This window comes from Alosa pseudoharengus, unplaced genomic scaffold, assembly GCF_046254945.1.
Source record: "Alosa pseudoharengus isolate Yale_2024_CS ecotype anadromous, Long Island Sound unplaced genomic scaffold, YU_APseudo_1.1 YU_APseudo_1.1_scf_19, whole genome shotgun sequence".
Classification (NCBI taxonomy): Eukaryota; Metazoa; Chordata; class Actinopteri; order Clupeiformes; family Clupeidae; genus Alosa; species Alosa pseudoharengus.
In genome coordinates, this window is record NW_027468657.1 from 6,378,936 (window position 1) to 6,394,441 (window position 15,506).

The following is a 15,506-nucleotide window of genomic DNA, read 5'->3' on the forward strand; positions in this document are numbered from 1 at the left end:
AAGCCTGTTATGAAGACGTCTCATTGCCTATTTTCAAATCTTAAGCATACCAGCTCACGCCTGAATTCAGACATGGTGCCTGAACACTTTAAGCCCTGGGAATGGCAGCTTCTGCAGTGGTCAAGAGGTTAGAGGTCAGGTGTGTGTGTGTGTGTGTGTGTGTGTGTGTCAGAGTCAGAGTCAGATGGTGTCACTGTTGCTCTGACAACCTCTTGATTCCAGTCAGTTTAATTAAAGGAGGTTCACACCAGTGACTACTTCTGATGGTAAACTAGAGAGTGACTTCTTTACTTCTCACTTCTAGCACACCAGGTGATGGCACAGTAATGTGAGCCTCTGGCGCCCCCCTCAGCCTCAGATCAGAATTGCACCAGGAACACAGACTTCAGGGAGGGTTCTGAACAGTTCACACTGGAGGCAATGTCTGACTTGAATGGATCCATTCTAGATCAGATTTCAATCCACCCCTCATCAGGCACATATGTGCTCTAGAAAAGATCAAACACAGTTATGTTCTAGATTAGGCCCACATATGTTAGATAGATAGATAGATACTTTATTGATCCCCAAGGGGAAATTCAAGGGTCTCAGTAGCATACAGACATCACACACAACATGCACTTACAGCAGAAATGGTAAACATAAGTATAAGTATAAACATATAACTAAACTCCACTGTACAATAAAGACAGTAGAAGATAAGAGAACTAACAAAACTAAATACTAAATATACTATATAAATTAAATTTAAAAAGTCCAATGTGCTTGAGGATGATCAAGCATAAGACGCTTGTTGTGACAGGGCCAGGACTGGTAAGGTGCTCAAGGGAGTGAGTGTCATTGTGAAGGTGCAAAAAGTAGTCCAACCATAGTCCTTTAGTTATGTGTGCATGGCAAGGTGCTCAAGAGAGTGAGTGTCATGGTGAAGGTGCAAAAAGTAGTCCAACATTAGTCCAACAGTGCAAGAATAAGGTCTAGAGACCAGCATAAATAATATGGACAAAAAGGAGAGTAAAGTATAATGTAGACAAGGTAATATAATAAACTATGTCAGTGCAAGAAGAGGTTGAGGTAATAGGGTTATAGCCATTCATTCATTCAGTATTGTAGCAGACGCCTGACCACAGCCATTGATCATGTGTGCTAATATAGCATGAAAAACAGTGTAGCAGTAAAACAGTAGTGAAAACAGGCTGTGGACATTAGTAAAACAGTAGTAAAACAGTAGTAAAGCAGTAGTGGGCAGTCAGTACTCAAACATGGAGAGGGTGGAGAGGCAGACAGACTAAGCAGAGAAGTCTATCTCTCCTCTTCCCTTTAGTGAGGCATTGAACAGTTCAATGGCCCTGGGGATAAATGACTTCCTCAGCCTTTCAGTTGTGCATGGCAGTGAGCGAAGTCTCCAGCTGATCAAGCTCTTTTGCTTTTTAATAGTGCTGCAGAGTGCATGACACTCATTGTCCAAGATGTTGATCAGTTTGTTCAGGGTCCTTTTGTCAGATATTGAAGTGATGCACTCCAGTTCAGCTCCCACTACAGAGCCAGCCTTCCTTACCAGCCTGTCAAGTCACCCAGCATCCTTCTTCTTTGTGCTTCCTCCCCAGCATTCCACTGCATAGAAGAGGACGCTGGCCACAACAGACTGGTAGAACATCCTGAGGAGCTTGCTGCACACATTGAAGGACCGCAGCCTCCTCAGGAAGTACAGCCTGCTCTGTCCTTTCTTGTAGAGTGCGTCAGTGTTTGCTGACCAGTCCAGTTTATTGTCCAGGTGGAGACCCAGATACTTGTAGGTGCTTACCACCTCCACATTGACCCCATCAATGGAGACTGGTAGCAGAGCGGGCTTAGACCTGCGGAAATCCACCACCATCTCCTTGGTCTTTGAAGTGTTGAGTTGAAGGTGATTGAGTATGCACCAATGCACAAAGTCCTCCACCAGGCTCCTGTACTCCTCCTCTTGCTCGTCCCTGATACACCCCACAATTGCAGTATCGTCAGAAAACTTCTGCATGTGGCATGACTCGGTGTTGTAGCAGAAGTCAGATGTGTACAGGGTGAACAGGACTGGAGAGAGCACAGTTCCCTGTGGCGGGAGGATTGTCGTGTGGCTAGAGACTGATGGCCGTTGGCTGAAGCCATTGTTGTCGCACTGCTCGTGGTCACCATGTGGGGGAGAGGTGCGATAGCCTGATCAGCAGTGATGATGGAGGGGGGGGGGGGGCAGCATCTGGGGTCTGTGTGTCTGATGGCTGTTGACTGAAGTTGTTGTCACCTCGTTGTTCGTGGTCGCCATGTGGGGGAGGGGTGCAATATCCAGTGATGGTGGGGGTGAGTGCTGCACTGGTAATGAGGTGGGGTGGGGGCTGGGGGATGACCACCTCCTTGATGTCCCTGTCAAGGTTGCCAGAGTTTTGGACACCTCAACAGGCACAGGCAAGGAGGCATCAGGCGGGGGCAGGGCGTAGGGTGATGGGGGCTCAGATCGTTGGATGTCCCCGGGATGCAGAGCTGGAGAGACTGGGAGGTGGGGGTAGGGCGGGCACGCAAACAAGAGCAGTACCTGGAGCTGGTGCAGGGCAATCGAACCTGTTGTAAAAGTGGTTCAGCTGGTTCGCCCTGTCCAGGTCTCCCTCCACAGAGCTGCTGCTCTTCTTAAGGCCAGTGATAGATTTCATCCAGTCCCACACCTCCTTCATGTTGTTATCTTGCAGCTTCTGTTCCATCGTCCTTATGTAGTCCTCCTTAGCCTCTTTCAGCTTAGTCTTGAGTTCCCCCTGTACTCGCCTCAGCTCTGCCATGTCCCCCTCCTTAAACGCCATCTTTTTCCTATTGAGAAGGGTCTTGACATTACTGGTTATCCAAGGCTTGTGATTTGGATAGCAGCGTGGCAACTGGTAGCCTCTGAACTTTTGGCTTGTACATTGGCTTAAGATGAATGAGGTTATGGTCCGACTTCCCTAGTGGGGGAAGGGGGGTGGCACTGTAAGCATCTCTCACGTTTGCATACATGAGGTCTATAGTCCTGTTTTTCCTAGTTGGGCAGTCAACAAACTGGTAAAAGTTTGTGAGGGTGGAATCCAGTGTAATGTGGTTGAAGTCACCAGAGATCGCAAAGAAGGCATCACTGTGCTGAGTTTGGAGCCTGTAGAGCGACTGTAGAGTGAATGACGTCACACGCTGTGTCCGGGAGGGCTTGAGGCAAAACGTAGACACAAACAACAATATACTTGATCATGCTACATCAGAGCCAGATCCACCACCCCATCCCTTGCCTCAAATGGTGTTTTCTCCCTCTCTGTAGATGCCTGATGGTTATTAGCCTGGATCTGAAAGATTAAGGGCCTGGCCATTAATAATGTAATGACCCAGCTCGAGAAGCAGCACCAAGCATGCACGCAATTGGACACTATACGACCAATGTTCAGGACTTCGACGCAATTGGATAACGTCTGTCATCTGTTTAGTTCGCCTCTGGCCCGCTTATATCAGATACACAGATGTGATTGGTTCTCCGCGATGCAAGAGGCAAAAGTAACATGTAGATTGCCAGGGTAGATGGTAGGAACAAAATCACAGGGGCATCATGTTACAAACTTGATGCTGTGTGAAAGACTGATGATATTTGAGCTCAACAGCCAATCAAATGCAGCCCTTCAAACAGCCAATCAAATGCAGCCCTTCCTTCAGTGCTCCTGAGACATCTCGTGTCACTTGGCCCAAGCCCTGAACTGGGCACAAACACCACAGATTGCTTATTGCTTATTGTCATATGTATTATAGATTATTTGAGGGAGAGCCAGGGCAAAACCTCATTCAAATTTTAATTGCATTTTAGTGTACCTTTAAATGCACACGACACAATAAACCTGAATTTTGAACTTGAAACTTAAGCACTTCTGAGCTCATGCAGAACAAACAGTTGGAGAAACTTGAGCAGAATTCAGCTGAATTTGACAAAAAGTAAAAAAGTGTTTAAATCATAAAAGACTGGGCCTTGAATACCACAGGAATAGCAATGAACAAAAACATATTGGCTTAATTCTACAGTCACCTCTGAATGTGTCACACTCCTGGCTGTTTAAGTTAGTATTTTTCCATGGCAAGAGCATGAAGCAACATTAACCATTTATTGCGCATTGGTGAGCCACACACAGCAAACCCTTTTCCCTGATTGGCCACTTCCCCTCTTGTACTTCAGCAGAATTTGTTACCAATCAGATATAACCAGATGCAGCCTACACAATGTGGTAGCTGTCTGACAGCAGCTCACGGTTTCCTCAGTCTGAACTCAGTCTGTGAGCAGCAATGGGGTTATTCGGCTTTGCTATACTGACACATCTCCTCCTGAAATGCTACGGTAAGAGACATTTTGTTGAAAAGGCATCATTGCATTACGGAAACAGATTTGTGGGAAATACTTTCTCATTTCTTTATGTCCTTAAAGAGCACCACTTTGAAAGTGAAGTGCCCAAAAAGGAATGCAAAGCTTTCAGGATATACACCCTGCAGAGCTACAATAAGGAGTTAAATGAAGAACTTACTCTCAATGTCATGCTTTAACTTTAGTCTGGTCAGTTTAGGGCAAATGGCTGCAAAAAATGATTAACATTTGAGCCAATGTTTTTCTGTTCATTTAGGGCCTAATAAACAAAAAAATGCAAGGAGCCCAAAAAATTAAGTGGGGGAAGGCCCTGAAACGGCCACGCCCACTTTTTAGACCCAGAATTCTGTATCTCTGGTTTTGGGCTTAAAAGATGCAGAAACACCACGTTTATATTAGTGTTATGAACAAGCATAAGCCGTAAAACCTTTACTTTTTGAGATATTCACGAAAAACTAGTTTTTGCATGGTGCACAGGCCATGTTTCATGTATCAGCTCCTGAAGGTTGTAGAGAATCATATTAAGTTTTTATAAGGTATGAATCTCATCTTATATCAATGTTATGAACCACCAAACTCCCTAAATGACCTTAATTTATTTTAAATATTGATGCAAAAAATTAATAAGAACTGTCGCAAAAATCTGTATTTTAGCTTTGAGAACCACCTAAATCTATGGAATTTAGTTACCAAACTAACTTGGATGGATCAGATGAATCTGGGATAGAAGAAATGTAGTTGGCCTCTACTGTTGAATTTTCGTTCGAAACAACTGTATTGTATTGTTTATCAGACTATATTTGTGTTTAACTTGTGTACTAAAAAATCAGTGTTCTGCTGAGGCCCCCAAAGTTCTGCTGTTCCCTGATTTGATGATCTCCATTTGACTGAACTGGCATGTGCTTGACATGAAAAATGTCATGTAAATGTGTGCAACGTTTTCATTTTTAAATCCACCACAGGAACTTGGAGGAAGGTACATAACAGATAGATTGATAGATATACGTTATTGATCCCCTAAGGGGAAATTCAAGGTCCCAACTTAAGACATCACAACATACACTACAACATAAACAGGATGATAAAATAACAACTCCACTAATAAGGACAGTAAAAGATACTAAATCAAGTATAGTATATATACTCTTTTGATCCCGTGAGGGAAATTTGGTCTCTGCATTTATCCCAATCCGTGAATTAGTGAAACACACACAGCACACAGTGAGGTGAAGCACACACTAATCCCGGCGCAGTGAGCTGCCTGCATCAACAGCGGCGCTCGGGGAGCAGTGAGGGGTTAGGTGCCTTGCTCAAGGGCACTTCAGCCGTGCCTACTGGTCGGGGTTCGAACCGGCAACCCTCCGGTGACAGGTCCGAGGTGCTAACCTGTAGGCCACGGCTGCCCCTAAATCAAGGATCCACGTGAATGTACGAAGGATGTATAAGCATGAATCTCTTGCGTAACAAGGCAGGGACTGACCCTGTGTTTCAGTGGTAAGGTGCTCTATGAGGTGTGTGTCATGGTGATAGTGCAAATAAATCCAACAGTGGCGTGATAGTCTAGAGTCAAGAGACCAGCATTAAATATGGACAATATAAGAGATAAATGTAAGCATAGTAATATAAGAATTATAGCAGCAGTGCAAGGATAGGTTTGAAGTGATAGGATATCAGCCATTGGTCAAGTATGAAGTTAGACCACAGTCCACAGTGGAGGGAGGGGTTGTGCATGTGGGCTAGTATAGCCTGTAAGCAGTGTAGACAGTGTAAGCAGTAACATTGTGGGTGAGTGGACAGTCCGTACACAACATTGTTATAGGAGGCCATAAAAGTGTAGAAGAGGGTGGAGAGGCAGATAGACTAAGCAGAGAAGTCGATCTCTTCACTTCCCTTTCGTGAAGCATTGAAGAGTTGTATGTCCCTGGGGACAAATTACTTCCTCAGTCTGTCAGTTGTACATGCCAGTGAGCGTAGTCTCCAACCGGTCAAGCTCTTCTGCTTCATGATAGTGCTGTGGAGTGGATGACAGTCATTGTCTAAGATGTTGATTAGTTTGTTCAGGGTCCTTTTGTCTGATATTGAAGTGATGCACTCCAGTTCAGCTCCCACAACAGAGCCAGCTTTCCTTACCAGCCTGTCCAGTCGCCCAGCATCCCTCTTCTTAGTGCTTCCTCCCCATACAACAGCATAGCAGAGGCAATGGCAACAACAGAGTCAGACTGGTAAGACATCCAGAGGAGGAGCTTGCTGCAGACATTGAAGGACCGCAGCCTCCTCAGGAAGTACAGCCTGCTCTGCCCTTTCCTGTAGAGTGCTTCAGTGTTGAATGACCAGTCCAGTTCATTGTCCAGGTGTAGATATTTGTAAGTGTTTACCACCTCCACATTGACCCCCTCAATGGTGACTGGCAGCAGAGCAGGCTTAGACCTCCAGAAATCCACCACCATCTCCTTGGTCTTAGCAGTGTTGAGTTGTAGGTGGTTGAGTTTGCACCATTCCTCCACCAGGCTCCTGTATTCCTCCTCTTGCCCATCCCTGATACACCCCACAATTGCAGTATTATCCAAAAACTTCTGCATGTGGCATGACTCTGTGTTGTAGCAGAAGTCTGACGTGTACAGGGTGAACAGGACTGGAGAGAGCTCAGTTCCCTGTGGAGCTCCGGTGCTGCTGATCACAGTGTCAGAGAGGCAGTTCTTCAGTCTGACGAACTGTGGCCACTCTGTCAGGTAGTCTGTCAATCCAGGATACTAGTTGAGCATCCCCACCCATCTGCCATCTTTCAGGGCCTTCCCCCACCTAATTTTTTGGGCTTCTTGCATTTTTTTCTTTATTTGGCCCTAAATGAACAGAAAAACATTGGCTCAAATGTTAATCATAATTTGCAGCCTTGACCCCATTTTTGCCCCAAACTGACCAGACTATTTATGTTAAGAACATAAACAATATTTATGTTATGTTCAAATGTTTATGTATATTGTTTGAACTTAGAGAATTATTTTGTATGTATGGTAGGCTATGGATGTTGATAACCAATTGAATACCCTTGTAAATTAATTGAAATATTAGTTAGGACACCTAATTGGTTGTTCCTGTTTTGCACTTATTGTAAATATGTTGTGCTTTCTTCAACAAAGTTACTCTGATGAAGGACGGTCTTAGGCTACTGACCGAAATGTCAATTTATCAATTAAACCGGCTGTATCTTGGATTAATGCACTTTTCTTTTTTTCTTTTAACCCTGTTAAAAGAAAAGTTTTAACAGGGTTAAAAGGGCTATTTTGTCCCTGCAAAATAGCTGCACCTGCAGAATAATCCATCAAGGTGTGCAGGCTCCTCTCTGTTCTATGTACCATTAGTGTTGAATGTGATGCAGTAGAGTGTGATGTGATGTCAAAAGTAAAGGAGATACTGCTGATTAGAAAGAAAAAATCCTCTGATTGCTGAACTAATGAATATTTCTATTGTTTTTTAGGGCATTTCTATCATCAGACGGATGATAATGATGATGATAGTAAGATCACCTTGTCCTGTAAGGCTTCTCTCTGGCGGATTGATAACCAGGTGGATTGTGATTGGGATGAAAGCCAGACAATGATAACTGACACAGGTCCCTGCTCACAAGGATGTGGTGGAGAACTGAACAGCCAGGTGGATTTAGACAGAAGGCAGAAAGAAATAACTCCCAATGGGTCCCACCCAGAAGGAAGTGGTCTACAAGGTCCTCTGTGCTGTTGCTCAACGGAATGTGGTGAAGATGGAACATACCAAATAGAAGCAAGAAGTGGATTCTATGCTTGTGTCTGTGATTGTACTTTTCAGCCAATATACTCATACAACCCTTACCCTGATGTTGTGGACACCTACATTGTAGCTGTTGGAGGTACACAATGTGAGTTGATATTTTGTATTAGTTAGTAAAAACACCGGACTATGTTTTATGTGGAATGGAAATAATTGCACAGTACACTGGTATCAGCACATCAGCACACTGTAGCAACCACACCCAGTGGCCCCCTTTGGCCAGCATGGCCCTATAATGGAACAGGCATCACAGCCGACACATGTAACAATAAAGTGCAACACACGGATAATCTCAACTGTACATCAGGGCTGTACTACTCGAGTCCGGTCTTGAACTCGAGACCAGAATCAAGACGTTTTTTTTATTGTCTGTCTTGGACCCGCTGGTATTTGGACTCAGACTTGTCTTGGTGCTGGCCACTGGTCTTGCCAAATTTTCTACTTGGTCTTGACTGAGTCCAACGCATGCTTAAAATATATCTATTTTTCTAAATTAGAAATTAGAATTTTTCATTTATTATCTGATCATGATCAGGCAAAATAGATGTTTCATTTATTCAAAATCAATCTATAATGGCTGTGCTCTGACATTACAGAACTAATCTTTTACCTGAAAAAGTATAACCTAATAGTGTAAAAAGAAAATTACATAGTAAGTAGTGGTGTTGAGAATTAGTTTTCTGTTTTCTGTCTCTTACTTAGGGCTTGGTCTAGAACAGTTTTGGATTCAGTATTGTCTTGGATTTGAACCTCTTTTGCCTCAGTCTTGACTTAAGTTGGTGTTGACTACAGGCCTGTCGTACATGCAACACACAACAAGGGTGTTATCATACACATCAATACGGGGATAAGCACATTAGGCACAACCAAATAGAGACTAAAGAAGCTAACATATACACCATATGGTAACTCAAATACAACTACAATAACTGACATTTACACATTATCTCATTCACACTTTCAATCGCACAGGATTTTGGGAACACTCATTCAACAGTAGACACGTACAATCACCAACGGCACAATATTTTCAGAGATTTTGTACTGATGACATTATTCTTCTTGTCTACAGCTGAGCATAAGCTGCCAACTCAACAGAATGTGACTGAAGGGTCAGCCATCCTTCTAAACTGTTCCTTCACAATCCACCGTCGTTGGTCCTATGTGATCTATTGGCTGAAGGTGAACAGTGGGAATGGGAGAGCCACCTGCATATCGTCCTGCAGCAGTGAGGGCCATCATGACCAGATCTGCTCTGAAGACGCACGCTTCACCTCACCAGGTCCTTCAAGACGTAACCTGCACTGGACCTCTCATGATGTCAGTATCAACAATAGCCATCTTAACGACAGCGGTGTTTACGTGTGTGTCCTGAACAAGCTGAAGACACGGAGAAAAAACAACATTGATGGACAAAACACACAGGACCAAAGTGGGCTGGACACAGAAGACAGAACACACTGGATTGTAATACGCAGCATCACAGTCAATGTGACAAGGAACAGTGAACCAGAGCCAACCAGGAAAAAGCCAGGTAAGAGCATGCTAGTTAAGAGCATGTTAGTTCCACACTGCAGGAAGAAGCCAGGTAAGAGCATGCTAGTTAAGAGCATGTTAGTTCCACACTGCAGGAAGAAGCCAGGTAAGAGCATGCTAGTTAAGAGCATGTTAGTTCCACACTGCAGGAAGAAGCCAGGTAAGAGCATGCTAGTTAACCCTCTATGGGACTTTGTCATTTATAAATGACGCTTCAAAAAACAGCTTTAAAAAATAACACAAGCCTCTAACCAATCATATTGTACCTTAAATTTGTAATCTAAAATCCCCTCTAACCAATAAAATCAAAGATTATATGATGTCAGGATGTCATGTGATGCAACAAGGAAGTACAGGAGACAAGAGCCCATGTTAGGTCACATGCATGAGTAGCATCATGGTAAGTCCATTTTTAAGCTATAAAACACACATAAATCACCAATAAAAAATATAACTAAATAGCCTAAACAGTTTTTAAAACTATTTTAGTCATTTCATGTGAAGAAATCTACAAATCCTTCTTCAAAACAGTTAAAAAGTGCATGTCATGTATAAATGACAAAGTCCCATTAAGGGATACAAATTTCCGTGATGGTATCTACTGTTGTGGTGAAGATTATACTGCTGTGATGCAGGGTCAATCTATTTATTCATACATCTTTCTTAGGAAGTTTCCAAGTTTTATGGTAAGGTGAGAGGGACAGCTATGCCTATTCCTGAGGGCAGTGAGGACAGTGAATCTAGCAGTGATGAGGACGAGGTAGTTGTAAGAGTGGAGCCCAGTTGATTATAGTGTGTGTGTGTGTGTGTGTGTGTCTCTGTGTGTGTGTGTGTGTGTGTCTCTGTGTGTGTGTGTGTGTGTGTGTGTGTGTGTGTGTGTGTGTGTGTGTGTCTGTGTGTGTGTGTGTGTGTGTCTCTGTGTGTGTGTGTGTGTGTGTGTGTGTGTGTCTGTGTGTGTGTGTCTGGTGTGTGTATGTGGTGTGTGTGTGTGTTTGTTGTGTCTGTGTGTTTGTTTGGTGTGTGTCTGTGTGTGTGTTTGGTGTGTATGTGTGTTTTCTGTGTGTGTGTGTGTGTGTGTGTGTGTGTGTGTATTTGAATGTTTGTGTGTGTGTTTGGTGTGTGTGTCTGTGTGTGTTTGGTGCATGTGTGTGTTTGTGTGTCTCTCTGTGTGTGTTTGGTGTGTGTGTGTGTGTGTATGTTTGGTATGTGTGTGTTTGGTATGTGTGTGTGTGTGTGTGTGTGTGTGTGTGTTTGAATGTTTGTTTGTGTGTTTGGTGTGTGTGTCTGTGTGTGTTTGGTGCATGTGTGTGTGTGTGTGTGTGTGTTTGGTGTGTGTGTGTGTGTGTCTCTGTGTGTGTTTGGTGTGTGTGTGTGTGTGTCTCTGTGTGTGTTTGGTGTGTGTGTGTGTATGTTTGGTATGTGTGTGTCTGTGTGTGTGTCTGTGTGTTTGTTTAGGGTGTGTGTGTGTCTGTTTGGTGCATGTGTGTGTGTTTGTGTGTGTGCGTTTGGTGTGTGTGTGTGTCTGTGTGTTTGGTGTGTGTGTGTATGTTTGGTATGTGTGTGTCTGTGTGTGTGTTTGGTGTGTGTGTGTGTGTGTGTGTGTGTGTGTGTCTGTGTGTGTGAGGAAATGCGATGTTCACCTATGCTTCACACCAACAAAGAACTGCCTGGTTCAGTTTTATCAGTAATGTGACAAATTTGCATATTTTTTTGTATTTTTTATTCTTTTAGAATCATCCTGAAATGAAAATTTTAAAGTGTTTTTTTAATAAAATATGTTCATGGATAATGAAGCCATTGCTATTTAATCAATTGTTTTTTACATTAAGAAATCACGAAAAAAAATATACCCTAATGGGACAAAGTCATTTATAAATGACGATACCCCAAAATAAAGGTCAAAGGTCAATTTGGGAAAGTGAGCATAGGAAATTTATTTTAGGCTTTAATACACTTAAAATCAAAGGTCATTAAATTTTTTTAATGAATTTCCTTAATTAGTCCCATAGAGGGTTTTAAGAGCATGTTAGTTCCACACTGCAGGAAGAAGCCAGGTAAGAGCATGCTAGTTAAGAGCATGTTAGTTCCACACTGCAGGAAGAAGCCAGGTAAGAGCATGTTAGTTAAGAGCATGTTAGTTCCACACTGACTGACGCATGACATAATCATTATCATCATTGTTATCATGATGTTATGATCATAAAATGTTGTAGTACCAATGTTCGTAGTGGCAGTAGCAGCAGTGTGAATAGCAGTAGTTGTAGTTGTGGTAGCAGCAGTAGCAACAATAGTAATAGTAGTATTTGTATTGATAAGGCTGTTTTGTGTCCGATGTCAGTATGTTGAAATCTTTGAAATGCATTTTCAGTCACAAATACAGGACTGCTCACTGTATGGGTCTCTTGTTTCTGAACTGCAGGAGCTGATGTGGGCTGGTATGTGGCTGGTGCAGTCCTGCTCATCATTCTAATTGCTGTCATACTTTTGCTTGCAAGACAAAAAATGAAGAGCAACAAAGGTAACCTTCAGTTCATACAGTATATCATGAAGCAGGGTTAGAAACCCAAGATGTTGAATGCACTCTTTCATTTAGTTTATGAACGGAGTTGTTTATCAGAGGTTAAATATTTCCAGTTAGGAAGTATCCACGTTTTACAGTCGTGTTTATCTCAGAAACGTTGTTCTTATCTTAACATCCTGTTTCATATGTTCCTGTTTCAACAGCAAGTCAATCTCTAATGATGCAAAGGTACACATTTTCTTCTTCATTCAGAGACAGTAATAAAAGCAGCGTTATGTGTTTCTGGTGTTATTTTGTGCTCACTTTGTTTATGATATCTCCAGGAGTTGCCATGGGGACCAAGGCACCACTGACCCAGACTGTGAGTCCCCTCCCTCTGCTCACACACCGTCACCACCACGCACAGTGACATCACTTCTGTCCTGTCTCACACACCGTCACCACGCACAGTGACATCACTTCTGTCCTGTCTCACACACCGTCACCACCACGCACAGTGACATCACTTCTGTCCTGTCTCACACACCGTCACCACGCACAGTGACATCACTTCTGTCCTGTCTCACACACTGTCACCACCACGCACAGTGACATCACTTCTGTCCTGTCTCACACACTGTCACCACGCACAGTGACATCACTTCTGTCCTGTCTCACACACTGTCACCACGCACAGTGACATCACTTCTGTCCTGTCTCACACACTGTCACCACGCACAGTGACATCACTTCTGTCCTGTCTCACACACCGTCACCACCACGCACAGTGACATCACTTCAGTCCTGTCTCACACACTGTCACCACGCACAGTGACATCACTTCTATCCTGTCTCACGACGAGTCGTATTTGAGTGACAAAATTTATTTTAATGTCAAATGAATTTAAAGATGATGCCAAAACTAGTTTATAAAGCAAACCTACAACAAATATGGAAATAAGGAAACTCCCACACCAAAAAATGCTCATGTTAATGTTGGGAGCTATTTTTGGTGTGTGAATTTGCATTTTTTTCTCTTACACTTGCTTTGACTCTGCACTAAACAAATACATTTGACCTTTGACCTTTCATGTTTTATAAAATGCAGCATCATGTCACTGGATAACAGGGTCTGCTAAATGAATGAATGTAAATGAATGAATGTATATTTTACACTGACCCCCGACACTGCTCTCCATAGGCGCTCCTTATGCAGTGGGCGTCCGGCAGCATGAACCGTACTCAGTAGTACACATCAGAACACAGCCAGACAGTGTTGGGTCCACTCCAGCAGGACCCAGTGGACAGTCCTCAGATGTGCCTGAACCATATTCAGTGGTTCAGTTCAGACCGCAGCCAGACAGTGTTGGGTCCACTCCAGCAGGACAGACTGCAGACGTGCCAGAAACCTATTCAGTCATCACGCCCAACAACACACAGTGAAACAACAGGTACCTGGAACTAGACTCACAGCGGCAGTCTGGACCTTTGACAGACGTTAATATGACCAAACGGATGTTATGACCAATTCTAAAACTGATAGTTCCGGTCCTTGATTGTGATCAAAGTCAAAGTCAAAGTCTGCTTTATTGTCAATTTCTTCACATGCCCAGACATAAAAAGAGGTCGAAATTACGTTTCTCACTATCCCACGGTGAAGACAAGACATATTTTACCAATTAATTCCACAGACAAACATAACATTCAAGTAAACAATAAAAAGTAAATAAGAAGGCAAATACAATGAAGAAATAAGAGCAGCAAAATTGGGTTGAAATTGTGCATAGACAGTCAATATAATAGTGCAAAGTCAGGCCAATAAATGGCTGAGGTAGTTCTGTTTGACCTAAGTAAGCAAGTGGCATAGTGGTGCAAGTTATGTAAGAGCAGCAGAAGTGTTGTGTTTTCAGGACAACAGGACAACAACAACAAGTTGCAAAGTGTGCAAGTGTACAAGTGGAGTAGTGCAAGTGGAGTAGTGCAAGGCAGCCATTGTGGGTCCAAAGTTTTTTTTGGTGCTGCTCACTCTCTCCACCACAGCGCCGTCGATGGTCAGTGGCAGGTGTTGGGTGTGACCTCTCCGGAAGTCAACAACAATCTCCTTGGTCTGGCTGACGTTCAGCAGGAGGTTGTTGTCCCTGCACCACGTGGTCAGAAGGTCGACCTCCAACCTGTATTGAGTCTCGTCGCCCTTGGTGATGAGACCCACCAGAGTTGTGTCGTCAGCAAATTTCACTATGTGATTGGCTGAATCGTGTTCGATGCCGTTGTAAAATCCAACATACACCTTGACCGCATTTCGTTCTATATTACTGCGCTACCATAACTTGACACAAAAGTAGCTGCGTCTCGACGTTGCTTGGCAACCATTCAAATAGAGGAAATATATTTCTTGGCGGAAGAATGATTATCTATGAATAAATCTTTACATTTCTAGTTGCTGTGCCTTCACTTTATGAAACTTTGCCAGGTATTTATAGTAACAGTTTTAGAAAAGCAATAAGCCACTCGAGTCCGTAGGTTACACTGATTCTACAGCAGCTAAGGGGGTTCTACTCTGCTAGCGCGTCGTGCCTAACAACGCCCCTTAGCTGTTGTAGAATCAGTGTAACCTAAGGCCTCTCAGGGCTTATTGCTTAAACAGATGTTATGGCCAAATTCTATGTGGATGCTTGAGAATCTGGATGCTCTCCTGAGACAGTCATGAATGCTGTGAAATTACAACCGGGTCCAGCCTCACATTAGCCAATCACAAAGCATCCACAGTGATGGACATGGTGTAAGTTCAATTTCACTGGCAAAACAGAAGGCCCCATGTAACAGACTATTATATATATCCTGATCTGTCCATGTGGAGAATAGGGAAACAGCTTAACAATGCAATTATGTATATGTGCTAGCCCATTTGTGTATTAATAGTTTCCACTGACATTAATTAGTTGTATGGATTTTGTATTTGATATTAAGTAATCCATTCTTTCACTTGTGTTTTATCAAGCTATGTGCCTGTTTAATAAGTAAACATTAATTAGCCTATATGTTTTACTGAATGCGTCACACGTTGCTTACTGTGCTGTGAGAGACTGAAGAGAAGCAAAAAGAGACCTGGAGAATGGCGGCGATGTGTGCAGACAAATCCTGTGTGAAATACTTCTTAACCAGAAGTATAATCTTAATTTAGACTGACCTCTACTGTCGAGCACCCTATTTAAAGGGGGCCAGTACAAGAGAGGAGAGGTGCTTAGTGGAGATTTGTAAAGGAGTTGTATTTAAGTCTCTTTA

At 43.1% G+C, this 15,506-nt stretch overlaps 1 protein-coding gene across 1 annotated transcript in view; it reads left to right on the forward strand.

Moving 5' to 3' along the window:
• LOC143132192 (uncharacterized) overlaps positions 1-14,223 on the forward strand; it is a 16,410-nt gene extending 2,187 nt beyond the window's left edge. The window contains exons 2-8 of the mRNA XM_076291555.1: positions 4,202-4,360; positions 7,860-8,267; positions 9,261-9,722; positions 12,144-12,242; positions 12,449-12,473; positions 12,569-12,606; positions 13,426-14,223. Coding sequence (XP_076147670.1) covers positions 4,309-4,360; positions 7,860-8,267; positions 9,261-9,722; positions 12,144-12,242; positions 12,449-12,473; positions 12,569-12,606; positions 13,426-13,667 — 1,326 coding nt within the window. The 5' untranslated portion in view covers positions 4,202-4,308 and the 3' untranslated portion in view covers positions 13,668-14,223. The remainder of the gene's footprint in view (positions 1-4,201; positions 4,361-7,859; positions 8,268-9,260; positions 9,723-12,143; positions 12,243-12,448; positions 12,474-12,568; positions 12,607-13,425) is intronic.
• The last annotated feature ends 1,283 nt before the right edge of the window (positions 14,224-15,506 follow it).